The 14665-nt window shown below is 33.2% G+C and overlaps 1 protein-coding gene across 2 annotated transcripts in view; it reads right to left on the bottom strand.

The window, feature by feature from the left end:
• Nucleotides 1-7663: 7663 nt before the first annotated feature.
• The window catches only part of AGMO (alkylglycerol monooxygenase), a 334206-nt gene continuing 327204 nt past the window's right edge, over nucleotides 7664-14665 (bottom strand). For both annotated transcript variants that reach the window (XM_072764450.1, XM_072764451.1), the window contains one exon: nucleotides 7664-9233. In XM_072764450.1, the coding sequence (XP_072620551.1) occupies nucleotides 9159-9233 (75 nt within the window). In that variant the 3' untranslated portion in view covers nucleotides 7664-9158. The remainder of the gene's footprint in view (nucleotides 9234-14665) is intronic.

The raw sequence follows: 14665 nt of genomic DNA on the forward strand, positions 1-14665 counted from the left end.
TTCATTGATATTTGCCTAAAGATTTCTAACTGGTGATAAATAAAATGCAACCAAGTTTAGCAAACTCTACCATGTACTTAAATACATGGAGGACACAGGATGGCTTACAAAATTTTTCTTCAAAGGCTCATTTCTAAAATCTTTTCTTGGAAAAATAAATAAAAAATAAATAAATAAATAAATTAATTAATTAAATAAAAATAAAAAATAAATAAATTAAAATCATTTTTTGGGGAGGAGCCTGGGTGGCTCAGTGGTTGAACATTTGGCTTTGGCTCAGGTTGTGATCCCGGGATCCTGGGATCAAGTCCCACATTAGGCTCCCCACAGAGAGGCTGAATCCCTCTGCCTATGTCTCTTCCTCTCTCTGTGTGTCTCTCATGAAAAAATAAATAAAAATCTCTAAAAAAATAAAAAATAATAAAATCTGTTGGGATGTCTAGAGCAAAACGTATTGTCTTATTGATGTATTCTTTTGTACTGAATATCACCTTCACAACAAACAATTTTCTAGATAAATTGTAACAGTATATATAAAAAATTTTTCAATTCTAAAAATATACCTCTTTGAATACTATTATTAAATATATGTTTAAAACAGTTTCAAAAAGTTTCTCTACCTTCAGATTTTTTTTAAAAAAAGATCGATTATTTTTACAGAGGGTGACAGTGCACATGAAGGGGGGGGAGGAGCAGAAGGAAGAGAGAGAGAGAATCTCAAGCAGACTCCCCATGAGCATGGAGCCCAATGTGGGGCTCCATCTCATGATCCTAAGATCATGACCTGAGCCTGAAGTCACGAGTTGGACACTTAACTGAATGAGGCACCCAGGTGTCCCAACTGCCATCAGTTTCTTAATTTAGAAAGAACACTGCTTTTATCATTATACTATACTCCATTAAAGTATGTATTCATAATATCACCACAAAACAAAATAATAATATCTTTATTATTAAAAATTTTAACTGGCACAGGAGTATCAGATGTTTCACATTTGGCAGGATAGGCTATTAGAAACAGCTCAGATTCCATGAAATGGATGAAGATGTTGGCTTATTCTTGGTATTAGCTGATTTTCTATTAGGAACATCAGATGACACCGGAATAAAATTGATATCATTGAACTGATTGCAAAGTTCTTCAGTGAACGGAGCCAATACATTACCAGCTACAACTTCACCTTTCTGCATGTGCACAAGAAAACTTCTAATAGTTACAAGTGAAATGAACTTATTAGAGTCTTATAACCTAGAAGGTTAAAGTATTGTCACCTTTAACACAATCTTTTCTCAAAATGAGTAGTCTTAGGAGATAAGACTGATGCTCCTTCACATTTATTTCTTCTGGGTTTCATATAATCAACGATCTCACTAAGATAAGCCTCTCCTCACCTTTCTGGTATTAAGGTTGATAAATATTTTATGCAAGTTACACAGCACAAACTGTCTTAAAAATTCAATACTTAATTATCATTAAATATGCATTTATTAATATTTGAATTATTGTTGTAAATAGCTGTCTGATGATTTTATTCTTATAGACTATTGCAAAGGCCAGGGTAAGACTTTATAATACGTCACGTGGATGCCAGATGTCATTGTTACATGGTCTCCCAACATGTTCCATTTAGATGGAATTAGCTGTCCTTATGCACTGATTATCTTGGCATATAGCATTTTACCAGCAAAGTAAATGAATTCTGTGTACTGTTTCTGAAAAGGAGATATTAGTTGCTTGCAATTTTTCTGGATAGGGCAAAGCAGGGGGAACAGAGACCATTAGATATGGAAATCCTTTGTACTTCACTAAAGTGAGAACCTTCATCACTGCATAGGCATCTCTTGCATTATTACAGAAGTTGGAGAAGCTGAAGATACAAAATAGACGTCTGCAAAACCTAATCCAGTATACTTAATGCTGCCCCTAATAATACATTATTTATAATAAACAATACTTTATTTAAAATGAAAATCATAAGCCCAGATTTCAAGATCTACCACAAAGCTGTAGTAATAGTATGGTAATGGCACAAAAATAGACACATTGGTCAACGGAACAGGAATTTAGAGCCCAGAACTACACCCATGTTTGTATCATCATTAATTTAGGACAAAGGAGGTAAAAATATAAGGTGGAAAAGACATATCTTGAAAAATGTTAAGGCCAATGTCGAAAAGATTGCCGCCATGTTTTATTTTAGGAGTTTTATGGTTTCAGTTCTCACATTTAGGTCTTTATTTTTACTTTATTTCTATGTATTGTGTAAGATCATTCATTTATTCATTCATTCATTTGCATGTAGCTATCCAGTTTTCCCAATACCATTTATTGTCCCTCAGGCAAGGAAAACAAAATAAACTGAAGGGACTAAACTATTGGAACAACATAAAAAGCTTCTACACAGCGAAAGAAATCATCAATAAGGGATGCCTGAGTGGCTCAGCGGTTCAGCGCCTGCCTTCAGCTCGGGTCGTGATCCTGGGGTCCGGGATTGAGTCCTGCATCAGGCTCTCTGGGAGGAGCCTGCTTCTCCCTCTTCCTATGTCTCTGCCTCTCTCTCTCAGTCTGTGTCTCTCATGAATAAATGAATAAACCTTTTTTTTTTTTTAAAGAAATCAATAAAATAAAAACTGCTCTACTGAATGGGAGAGGATATTTGCAAATGATATATCTGATAAGGGGTCAATATCCAAAATATGTAAAGAACTTATACAATTCAATACCAAAGGATGAAAAGAAAAGAAAAACCAAAATCCAAAACCAAAACAAATAATCTGATTAAACATTGGCAGAGAACGGGAGCAGACATTTTTTCAAAGACATATAGATGCCAACAAGAAAATAGGCTCAGCATCACTCACCATCAGGGAAAGACAATTCAAAACCACATAAGATATCATGTTACACCAATCAGAAGGACTAGTAGCAAAAAGATATAACAGGAAATAACAAGTGTCGGTGAGGATGTGGAGAAAAAGGAACCCTTGTGCACTGTTGGTGGGAATTGGTATGATTATGGTAGAAAGTAATATTGGAGGTTTCTCAAAAAATTAAAAATAGAAATGTATGATCCAATACTCCACTACTGGATAGTTGCCCAAAGAAAACAAAAATACTAATTCAAAAAGATATATGCACCTCTGTTTATTGCAGCATTACTTACAATAGCTAAGATATGGAAGCAACCTAAGGTCCCACCAATAGATGAATGGATAAAGAAGACATGGGATAGATAAACAACAGAGTATTACTCAGCCAAACAGTAAGATTAGATCATTCAGAGGACAGGTGAAATAAGTAAAGAGGATTAAGAGGTACAAAGTTCCAATTAAAAAAACAAGTAAAACAAGTGAGTAGGAGTACATAGGTGGCACAGCCAGTTAAGCATCTGACTTCAGGTTTCAGCTCTGGTTATGATATTATGTTGTAGACTTGAAATTAATGTAACATTACGTGTCAACTCTACTTTAATAATAAAAAAGAACAAGTAAAATAACCTGGACAAAACTTTTCATACAAAGATAAAAAAATCAGAGGCAAACAGGGCCTTGGGTGACTATGTTTTTTGAGTACATCTTCTTTGTCTGCTAGACCTCCCTGTATTTTCTATCTCATTGATACTAATCCAATTTTTAAAAGATTTTATTTATTTATTTATTTATTTATTTATTTATTTATTTATTCATGAGAGAGAAAGAGAAAGGCAGAGACGCAGGCAGAAGGAAAAGCAGGCTCCCTTGGAGGAGCCTGATGCAGGACTCAATTGTGACCCCAGGATCACGACCTGAGCCAAAGGCAGATACTCAATCAAGGAAACACCCAGCTGCCCCTTAACCTATTTTTTTTTTTTTGTAAAAACCTTTAGGCTTTTAAAAATACATGTAAAAATAATCTCATGCTAAACTGGTATTTAGCAAATCTAAATATCCATGTTTAATCAGTACCATCTCTTTCTTTAATTGAAATATTTGTTATGGAAAGAATATTCCCTTATATTGTACATCTTTCTTGTATATTTCTGAAACTCAAAGGGAGGATCTAGAAAATTTTCTTCCACTCCAGATTGGTTATGGCCTCTGTACTTATTGTTGGCAGAACTTTGAATAGTACAGATACTCTGGCACCATTTCAGTCTTCCTAAATCAAAATTCCAATGATCCACAGATAAAACTGATGTACAAAGACAAAGACTGCTTCTTTCTGTTTCCTGTAATGTAAATCTATGCAAGTTAGAATTTTGGATTTTTGGCTGCAAAACAAAAGGAGAACACACTCAACAGATGAACTTATTACTGATGGATACTGAAGTGTCTGGATTGATTGGAAATTCTGACTATAGAGGTATTAGAGTTACAGAATTCCAAAAGAAGACAAAACTATTGATGCTCACTTCTTTTTGCTAATAACTTTTCCTAATTGAGTCTGTAAGGAGGAAGGTGTTTAATATGTTATACTATTGAGAAGAAGGGAATGCAGACTACAGTGAGATTTGAAAAAATACTCTGATAAAGGAAAAATATTGTCAATTTTCTTTTACTGAGGCAGGCTTGAGATAGAGCCAGCCTGCTTCCACAGCATTGCTGACAATCATGACATCAAAAATGTTTTAAGACTCTGAAAACTAAACTAGCCTCTGTGTTTTCTATCTTTCCTTCTTTCGTTGAGATTCTGGAAGCTATGAAAATGAAAGAAAAATAGAGGAGGGGGGATAAAGGATGAAGCTAATTTCATTTTATTTATTTATTTATTTTTATTTATATATTCATTCATGACGGAGAGAGAGAGAGAGAGAAACTGCTGAGCCACCCAGGGATCCTCTGAAGTTCATTTTAAATTACTGTTGCTGTCTCAATTAAGTGACATTACACCATAATGTGTATCAATATTCCACTAGGGGGTTCTATTGCAAATTCCATACTGAATGACATATTACCAGCAAAATAAAATTTGAGAACCTTTAATAAACATTAATCTAAGCTGCCAATGTTAAATATAACAAGGTTCATTCCTTTGGTGATTAATTCAACTTTAGATACATAATTACAGATCCACATAGTGCTGAATATGATGGCCATTAGGTGATTACATTAAGTTTAACAGAAATCATTAGAAAGACCATGACGAAGGGGAAGTAAATGATACAACAAATAGAGCTAAAGTAATGGGCAGTTCTATCAAATAAACTCAAGTGCAGGAATGGGCTCCTGTAGACACATGGCAATCCTATAAATAAACCTATGACCTTATCATTCTTAGAGTGAAATTCTGTAATCATCTACCTATTCACCAAATCTATCCTGTAACTAAGCTGCTTATCCTCTGAATTTCATTTTTTTACTTTGAAGCATCAAATTGAATAGGAGATACAGTGAGCTTAGGATCCTCAGCCTATACTTCTAAAGATTCACTTTGGATATCTGACATCACAAAATGGAGAAAGATCATGGACTTCGATGTCGGGATTCAGAGTCTTGAAATTTGGTGGGGGAACCATTTTTGGGCTTGAGAAAGTTTTTGAACCTCTGTCACCTTCAGAATTTTCTTCTGTAAAATGGTATTAACAGTGCTTAGTTCCCAGGATTTTAGAGACTAAATGAAATAATTCTAATTGAGTACTACTCAGCAAACAAATATGCCTTCCCTCTCTATCCTTCTTTATGGTAGATTACCAAATCTGAGAATCTTTATAATTATTTGCTGAGTCAGTTTGCATCTCTCCATTAGAAGCAGCCAGTGATTGATGAATTCTATTTTTAGTACTTTCCCTCTTGAGAGAATGAGAGAGAGGTAGTGCTTCAGTCGAGAGTAAGCATAAATTACATGGCTTCACTCAAGATTAATTCACAACATTTATAGTAGTTATATGAACTGTCACCATGTATTAGTACTCGGCAAGAGAAAACTGGACTGGAAAATTAGCAAGGTTAAAGGTGAAGAATAAAGTGCCTCAGTTAACACAAACAGGCCCTGGAAACACTGCTTATCTGGAAAATTTGTAGCTTGAAAATGTCTGCATTTCCAAAAGAACAGCATTTATAATGATCTTGAGGGTAGTTAAGAGAGAAAAGAGAATGGACGAATTTGCATTTACTTTAAGAAAATGGAACTTTACCATAGAAGTATCTTTTATAATTTTTAAATTATTTTCATTTTTATTTTTTAATATTTTATTTAAATTCAATTTGACAACAAATAGTCTAACACCCAGTGCTCAGCTCATCATGTGCTATCCTTAATGCCTATCACCCAGTTACCCCATCTTCCACCTACCTCCCCTTCTGCAACTCTTTGTTTCCCTTTTCCCCTTTTGTTTGTCTTACATTTCCATTTTTTAGATCACTCCTATAAATTCACATTTATTCAAGCATATATATGTATTTATACACAACCCAATGGACTATTCTGACACACTAAAAACTTACCTAAAGAGTAATGAAACCTCTCTTTTCTTGTCATCCCTTGGGGATGTAACCTATAGACTGAAGTCTCTAGAATGTATAATATGAATATTCAGAATTTTTATGCTATAAATTTAGCAATTTTCAGCCAGCAGAGGGCTCCTTGCTTTGATATGATCCTACATATGCAAAGTCTAACACAAACTCTTGGTAAGGAACCAAAGCAGGGTTTAATATTTGTTATGGCCTTAAGTGTTTGCTTTAACTGTGTTAAATTAAGAAGTTTAAAAAGATGAATGAAGCAAAGCCAAGTCTCTACTTCTGACGCTTGATATATAATTTGTTAATTGTTTCATCATGAAAAATTTAATCTTCTTCCGCCTTAGCAGTTTGAAAACCAAATGTGCTTCAATTTTGCATCATGAGTCCTCATAGACACCTGCTGTCTGATTCTTCTAACAGTTTTATATTTCTCTCTGTTCAGGGCTTAAATATACATTTATTTATTTATTTATGAATAACGCATTTTAAGATGAGATTAACCAATTGATCAGTGTCTTAAACTTGGAGATGAAAATAAGCAAAACTCAATGAAGAATGGCATTGTTTTGGTGCTTATAACTTTGATTACGGTAGTCTCCCCTTATCTGGAGGGAATACATTCCAAGACTTCTAATGAACACCAGAAACCACAAATAGTTCCGAGCCTTCTATATCCTATGCTTTGTCTTATACATATGTACCCATGATAAAGCTGAATTTATAAATTAGGCACAGTAATAGATTAACAATAATAACTAATAATAAAATAGAACAATTATAGCAATATAAAGTTAGGTGAATACGGCTCTAAAAATATCATATTCTACTGCACTCACCCTCTCCTTCTGGTGATGATGTGAGAAGATAAAATGCCTACCTGATGATAGAAGACAGGCAAATGGCATAGGCACTGTGATGTAGCATTAGACTACTATTGACCTTCAGACATCAGAAAGAGGATCATCTGTTTCCAGACCACAGTTGAGTGCAGGTAATTGAAACCACGGAAAATGAAACTATGTATATGGGTAGACTGTTGTACTTAAACTGTACATTTAAATCTAAGAAATACTGAAAGAAGGGAAGGAAAATTTTCCAGCTGTTTTCAATCCCTCCCGCCATTTTGAACCTTATCCTGCTTATTCCTGTCAGTTCCTAATAAAATACTCAGCAGATTTCTTACAATCCCAGTGAGTAATGTACATACAACACTTAGGACAAATTTATTTAGAAATTTATTTTAAAAATTGTTTAGAAAGATTCTTAACAGTGCTGTGACAATTTAAAATACAGGTATCCCTTACTTTTATGTTATGCATTAATTAAGCTACCTCAGTTTTATGAAAGACCTATATTAGTACCCATTTTCCTGAACTAATAAGAAACAGGAAGATAATTTTTGCTTCTATGAAAAAATGTTGTAAAGCAAAAATAGCATGCAGCACTTGTTTTGCAGTGAGCAGTTCTAGAGGCCACCCACACCTGAAGAAGTAAGAGTGGCTGGGTCAATCTCCTTCCCAGGGAACTATACTCAGCATCAAGCTGCCATAGCTTTGAACTGTGTCTCTAAGCATCTGTGCTTTTTTCTGATTTATTTTCTTCACCCATTAGCAAGATGAATTGTAAAGGATCAGAAAAATCTATGAGAGATTTTTTTTTGGGGGGGGGTCTGGGAATGCTCAAAACTTTTCCATATAAATTAATGGTAATTGCTTCTTCACTTTACATCATTTTAGCTTATGAAAGATTTCATAAGAAGGCTCTACTTTCAGAAAACAGGGGAATCCTGTAACACAGAATTACAGGTTTCTGAAATTATAGGTTTCTGAAAGATCTGACTTTTTTTTTGTAAAAGTGAAAATTTCCTTCAGTTGGTGAAAATAGGTACTAATGTTGGTCTTTCATAATGCATAAAAGCAAAGCATAATGTAAGCTTTTGAAGAGCAGGGATACTTGTACCGCACGCTCTTCAAATTGCCAAAACAAACAGATCAAACATATTAGACAGATGTATTAACTGTTGAATACACACATTCTGACAAATTCTATTCATTTCCATTTCAGTGATGTCTTTTTCAGTAACATAGCTCCTTAGGTTATGTGGTTTTCAAAGGTAAATATAGACCTAAGCGACAACTAATGTGATATATTTTTATGACAACAAGTATTTATCTAAGCACAATTTTAGCAAATGGAAGTTGTCAAAAAGTGCAAATTAAATCTTTGTTCTTTTTTCTCTCACTTCTCTTATACTCATTAGCTTAGATGCTACCGGTGAATGTCACATTATTGTATTTGAGATTACTTGCTTTCAACACTAGCAATATCTGCCTAGGTTTATTTATTAAAAGCACTTTTTTACATTATTTGCAAAAAAAAAAATATCCAGAATGTGGACAATCTCCAGTAGATACAAAAAAAAAAAATGCTGATTCCCTTTTCTGGTCACAGGGAGTATCTAGAAAGCAAGAGTGGCAGAGCTACCTTCAGGACAGTGTTAATTCAACACTAGCAATAAAGAAAAGTCATCTCAGCTGACTTTAATTTTAATAGAAACTAACAAATATGGAAAGCAAGCAAAAGTAAATATGCATATTTACCTTTCATTAAAGAAATGCTTCATATAATCATTATACGATTATATTTTCAGATGCAATCATAATATACCATGGTTGTGGACAACTGATTAAAACAAAAGAATTGAATACAAACTTATGTTATTTCGAAGGGCTGGAGGCAAGTTGTTTCATGCTTCTGACTCCCCAGAAAGCAATGCAGATGGAAAAAAATATCTGAAGAAATAAAATACAAAGAGGAAAAACAATTATAATTGAATCGATAGTTTTGTTCAACTGAGTTAAAAATATCTTTGTAGGGGAAATGAACATAAACATTTTAGACAGTTAAATTAATAAAATTGAATTTAGCAGTTGTTCACTGATAGAATTTAGCCAACACAACTTAAAACTCATTACGTTGCAGACAGGAGTGGGAGTAAAAAGTTTTGGTTTTGTGGCTTTTATTTTTAAACTCTCCAACCTGGATCATTTCTAGGTTTGGGACTATGAACGTTAGATACTGAATGAGACAGAACTTTCTTCTGGCATCTGGGCATACTGTATGCAGAATGTACTGTATGAAATGATCTCATTGTTTATATAGTTTAAGAAGCATTTGGAAAAGGAGGAATAAAAACATTATAAAGAATCATTCCTCTCTGGGGCAATGTGATCTAACATGTTATGAACTTTACCTAACATGAATGAAAGGTTAAACACCACTGCTGATTTTCCTTCTCAGTCTGTTGATCTCATCAGGTGTATATTTAAAAAAGTTCTACAAATTTCTCTTTAAAATTGATAACATAGCTAAGCCATAAAAAGCATCAGAGTTCATTGAGTTCTTTGGTTCCTTTTTTTGCTTTCAAGTAATATCACACATTCCCAATAAATCACCCAAAATTAGCCAAATAAAACTCTTGATTTCTGATGATCTTAGCAAGAAGGATTATACATTCATTCTCAGAAGAACTCATGGTTGCAGAATTTTTTATTATGCATAATCTAAATGCCATAATGCCATAAAACATGTATCTTTTCTTGAGGTAAAATCCAAGCACTAGTCATGATCTTTATACCATTAGAGGCCTCCTAAGCCAACCCTTTCCTTTGCTATTAACTGTGTACTAAAATTAAACTGTAAGATTGCTTTTATGATCTCCATTTGAGGTGTTACTGGTATGATGATAGAAAAGAGTAATGCCCAAACAAATGGAGTTATTGGGATAGCTGTATCCATATATTTTTTTATTGTGCAAACCGCCTATCCCAACTACCAAAATATGACCAAGTCTTCTCCCAAGGAAGAAGATTACTATCCCTGAAAGATCCACAAAAATATACAAAGGAGCACATTTAAGTAATAAGATGGAGGTATGAGGGACATTTTGGTGTGATGGACTGTGGAGAAGCCAAAGTCATGAACTGAGACCAGCCATCAATTAAGAGAAAACAGCTTTAACTGTGGTTATTTTGCTATGAAAGCCTGAATATGAAAACAAAAACAACAGTACGACTTTCCTAAACACTGATTTTTAGACTTCACAGGTAGGTTGTTCAGTTTCATATGAACCTTATGGTTCTTCCTAGAGAACTATTATCCTTCACATTAGCCAGTCTGCAGTTTTCTTCAAATACATGCATTCCTTTCAGCCTATAATATGCACAATATAAAAAATACATATGAATAACAAACTCTACAGTTATATTGAAGCAGAAGTCAAGAATAATATTAGCATTATGGAGTTGCCTCAGAAATCAAATACAATATATTTAAAGGCTGGTTTTGATTTTGTTTCTTTTGACTGTAATTCAAGAAAAATGACCTCATGGGATTTCTCATGATGGTGCCAAGCAAAATAATACCAAGGTGGGAGTATTTATGAAAGCCTTTTGACTGTGCAATGAATTGCATTAGTCTGTGAAGATGGGTAATGTTGACAGAGTACTAGCTGCAAAAACAACTTTCAAATGGGAGAGAGATGATAAATGCATAATAATAGTATAAATAGTTCAATCCAATTCATAATATTCCAATATCCAATTCAAGCAACTAATAGATACCTTGTGTTGTGTAAGGTAGTGGAACCTGAAATATATTGGCAGTTTAAATTTTTACTGGTTTTGAGTTTAGTGTTTAGGGTCACAAGGATTCCATGGGTGAAGGCTAGGGAGAATGTAATAGCTAAAATGTATGTAAAAGTTTGCTAGTATGTCATGATTCTCCTCTTCCCTACTCCCCACACACTAGACTATCCATACTTTCATCTGGAATCCTAGAAATAGTAAGAACTTCTAACCTAACAAAAATATGAAAAAAATTACAATTCACTTCACTCCTTTGTTGTTTATCTGCAACTTCACAACTAAATCTTAGTGTTTTGAAACTATAATTCAAGTCCTATTTCCTTAAGGATCCATTCCTAACCAAACACAATTGTCTTTTCCAGTGATTTAAAATGCTTTTAGCTTATCAAAAAATGCAATATTGGACAGTTTGCGGTTTTATTTTGTTTCTCTGGGATTTTTCCTCCGTATATATTATCTCTTCAAAAGGATGGGGTGAAAACTTGATGAAGCAATAGGAATCCAATTCAGGTTCAATGTTACTGTGCAGTGAGATCCTTGCCTAAACCAGCCATTGTTTTAGGTGCTTTATTAGATTATAATGTTTAATTCTCATTACAAATCTTGGTATATTGGTACCCAATTTGCTCATTAGGCGATGGGAACTTAGAATTTACCGAGAAATCACAAAGCTACTAACTATCAGAGCTGGGACATGGTAGTTTTTTTGTTTACATAGCATCTCCCAGAAAATCTAACTGCATATCCAGTGAAATCAGTTCAGTGAATATGTACATCAGTAGTGAATCATTGCCTCTTATTTTATAGTCACTCGTCCTTGCCTAATGATTTTTGAGTCAGTAACTGCTAGGTTTCTGACATTTTTCACCATCAGCATTTTAAGTATAAATTGGAGTTTTTGTATATAATGAAATCCAGAATGGCACAGAAACATAAAAATTAATGCAATGAATATGCCCCTCTCAAAATATGCATGACCCTGAAATAGTCACTCGGTTTCATTAGAAAATAGTTAAGTAGGAAAAATAGATTTGCTCTTATATTTTCAAGTATGTATGTGTTGTGCAATACATACATTAGACCTAAATGTGTATTTCACATATCATTTTAAGCTGGAAAATTATTTAATGTGGACTCAATAAAACCAGTTGATTATTGATTGCAGTCATTCCATTTTTAAAATTTTCTCTTGTTTTAACTCTCTCTTGATTTTTGTATGAAGTTGTTCAATTGGTTCTCCATAGTTGATTAGATTAAATGTATCATTGAAATAATTGTTCATTAACATATTTCCCAACTAAGTATTTGTTCAAGGAAGATAAGAAAACTACTAGTGAGCCTAGTATGAGAATAAAAGACAATTAAAGTGAGCATTTTTTTTTGCAATATTCTCTAATCATAGATAGAATGTTTCTGGATATATACAAATTCAATGAACACTTATTTTATCATAGGCCTGGGCAAGTCTCAAGATTTTAACAGCTGGATTTAAAATATGAAACAGAGGAAGTTCACTCTTGGTGTCAAGCCCTCCTTGAGCTAACACATCATTAGTGGCCCTTGTCTTCAGGCTATTTCCTTGACTTCCCATGGCCCTAGACTCTGATTCCTGAACTTTGGCCTGTACAGATGCTCTCCCTGTTTCCTCCACCTCTTTCCAAAAAAGTGTATCAATTGACAGGTGGCTAACCTGAGCCTGTAATCCATACTAAAACACCAGAGGGAACTGATATTTTATTCTGCTGCTCCTCCCTATTAATGTCTGTGTTTTAAGAGGACTTACTAAACACGGCTCTACTTATGAGCAAATCAGACATCTAATCTAAAAGGAGACAGAATAGTACCAAAAGAGGTATTTATGTGCATGTGACATCTCCTCATACTGCTATCTCTCAAATTACAAAGCTAGTGGATTGTTCTTACACCTATGTACATATCTGTCTCTGTCAGTTTGAATATACCTACTATATATATACATATATATACATATATATTCATAAATAACCTGAGGTGCAAATAACATATTCTCTTAGGTAGTGGATAACTTCTACTAGAACTAGCTAGTAAAACTCCACATATCTCAAATCATTTAACTTTCAAATAAACTTGCAAATAAAATGAAACTTTTGAAGTACTTGAAACATTACCCACAGGAGAAACTAAATCTCTGAAATAGCTGAAATTTAGTTTGATTCTCAAGCATGGATTTATTGTTGCAAATACTGAAATAGAACACATTGCCTGAGAGATAATATCTCATTTAATTTTATGCGTCTTCACAGTGGTGATATAATTATGTATACTAAATCACTAAAAAGTTGAAGGAGTAAGTTAGAAAAGATAAGTCATTTTGTAAATGATGGGTAAAGTTGCTTGATAAATTCTGCCTTGACAAGGAACATGAAATACTTTAACTATAAATAGCATTTTTTTTGGTGAAGATTTGAGACTTAATCACTTTCAAATAATTTAAAAAATATTACTGCTTATTTCACTGCATATATTTTCAGCCAAATTTAGACATTTGTCTGGATTTCCTAAAATTCTTCTGGAATGGATATACTTTTTTTATGCCTAACAAATCATATCCTGCCTATAAATGGAAGAGCATATTTTTACCTAAAAATTTTTTCTTTGACATTGATGAGGTTCATAAAATAACAATTAACTAGCCAATTATCACAACCATAACAACGACAACAGCAACAATTTGTTTTAAGAGCAACATATGAAACAAGCAGAAGTTTTTACTAAATTATTTGGAGAAAAATGTACCAATTCTTTGTTAAATATACTTTTTAACATAATATTTCAATTTTTTAAAGATTACCATCATCCGCTGTACAGAGAAGCAGATAAGAACTTAGAGTACACACCTGAATTGCAATAAAGTATCTCTATTTTCTATTAATGCAAGAGACAAACACAAACGTACTAGACTAGAAATTGGAGCCAAATGGACTGAAAGTCCTTCTGAAGTGAAAACATCAGAAAGATATTAGGTAATGATACTTTTTTTTTCTTAGAATTTTTCAAGGATAAAATATGACAAATGCTAACTCAAAAGCAATTGGGAATTGCTGATTTTACTTCCAGTATATTCTATATATGACTAAAATACTAAGAGTCATCTGCAGACAAATAAACAAAAGGCTTAAAACAAATAATTTCCAGGCATTGCAACTATTACTTGGGTTTTATCTTTAATCTGTATCCTATTCAAAGCAGATACAATCACCACTATACTTAATGCATAGTCCTATCAGATTTAATACTGTCAAGATTTAAAGATTAAATCAAGTATCATTGTTTTACACTTGTTTTTAAATATATATTGAAATTCTTAACAGAGGGAAAACAATAAAAGAAGAAAGTTTATGTGAATGCCCATAATAACAATGCCTTATTAAAAAGAATATATATTTTTCTCAATCATTACATATACCTTGATAGTCATTTTCAAACAAGATAATATATTAAATATACTATGATCATGTTTTTTAAAAGAAAATAAACACAAACACAAAACTTTTGTTTTAAATAATTCAACTGAACTCTGAAACCTGAAACACTAGATA

This window comes from Vulpes vulpes, chromosome 7, assembly GCF_048418805.1.
Source record: "Vulpes vulpes isolate BD-2025 chromosome 7, VulVul3, whole genome shotgun sequence".
Lineage (NCBI taxonomy): Eukaryota > Metazoa > Chordata > Mammalia > Carnivora > Canidae > Vulpes > Vulpes vulpes.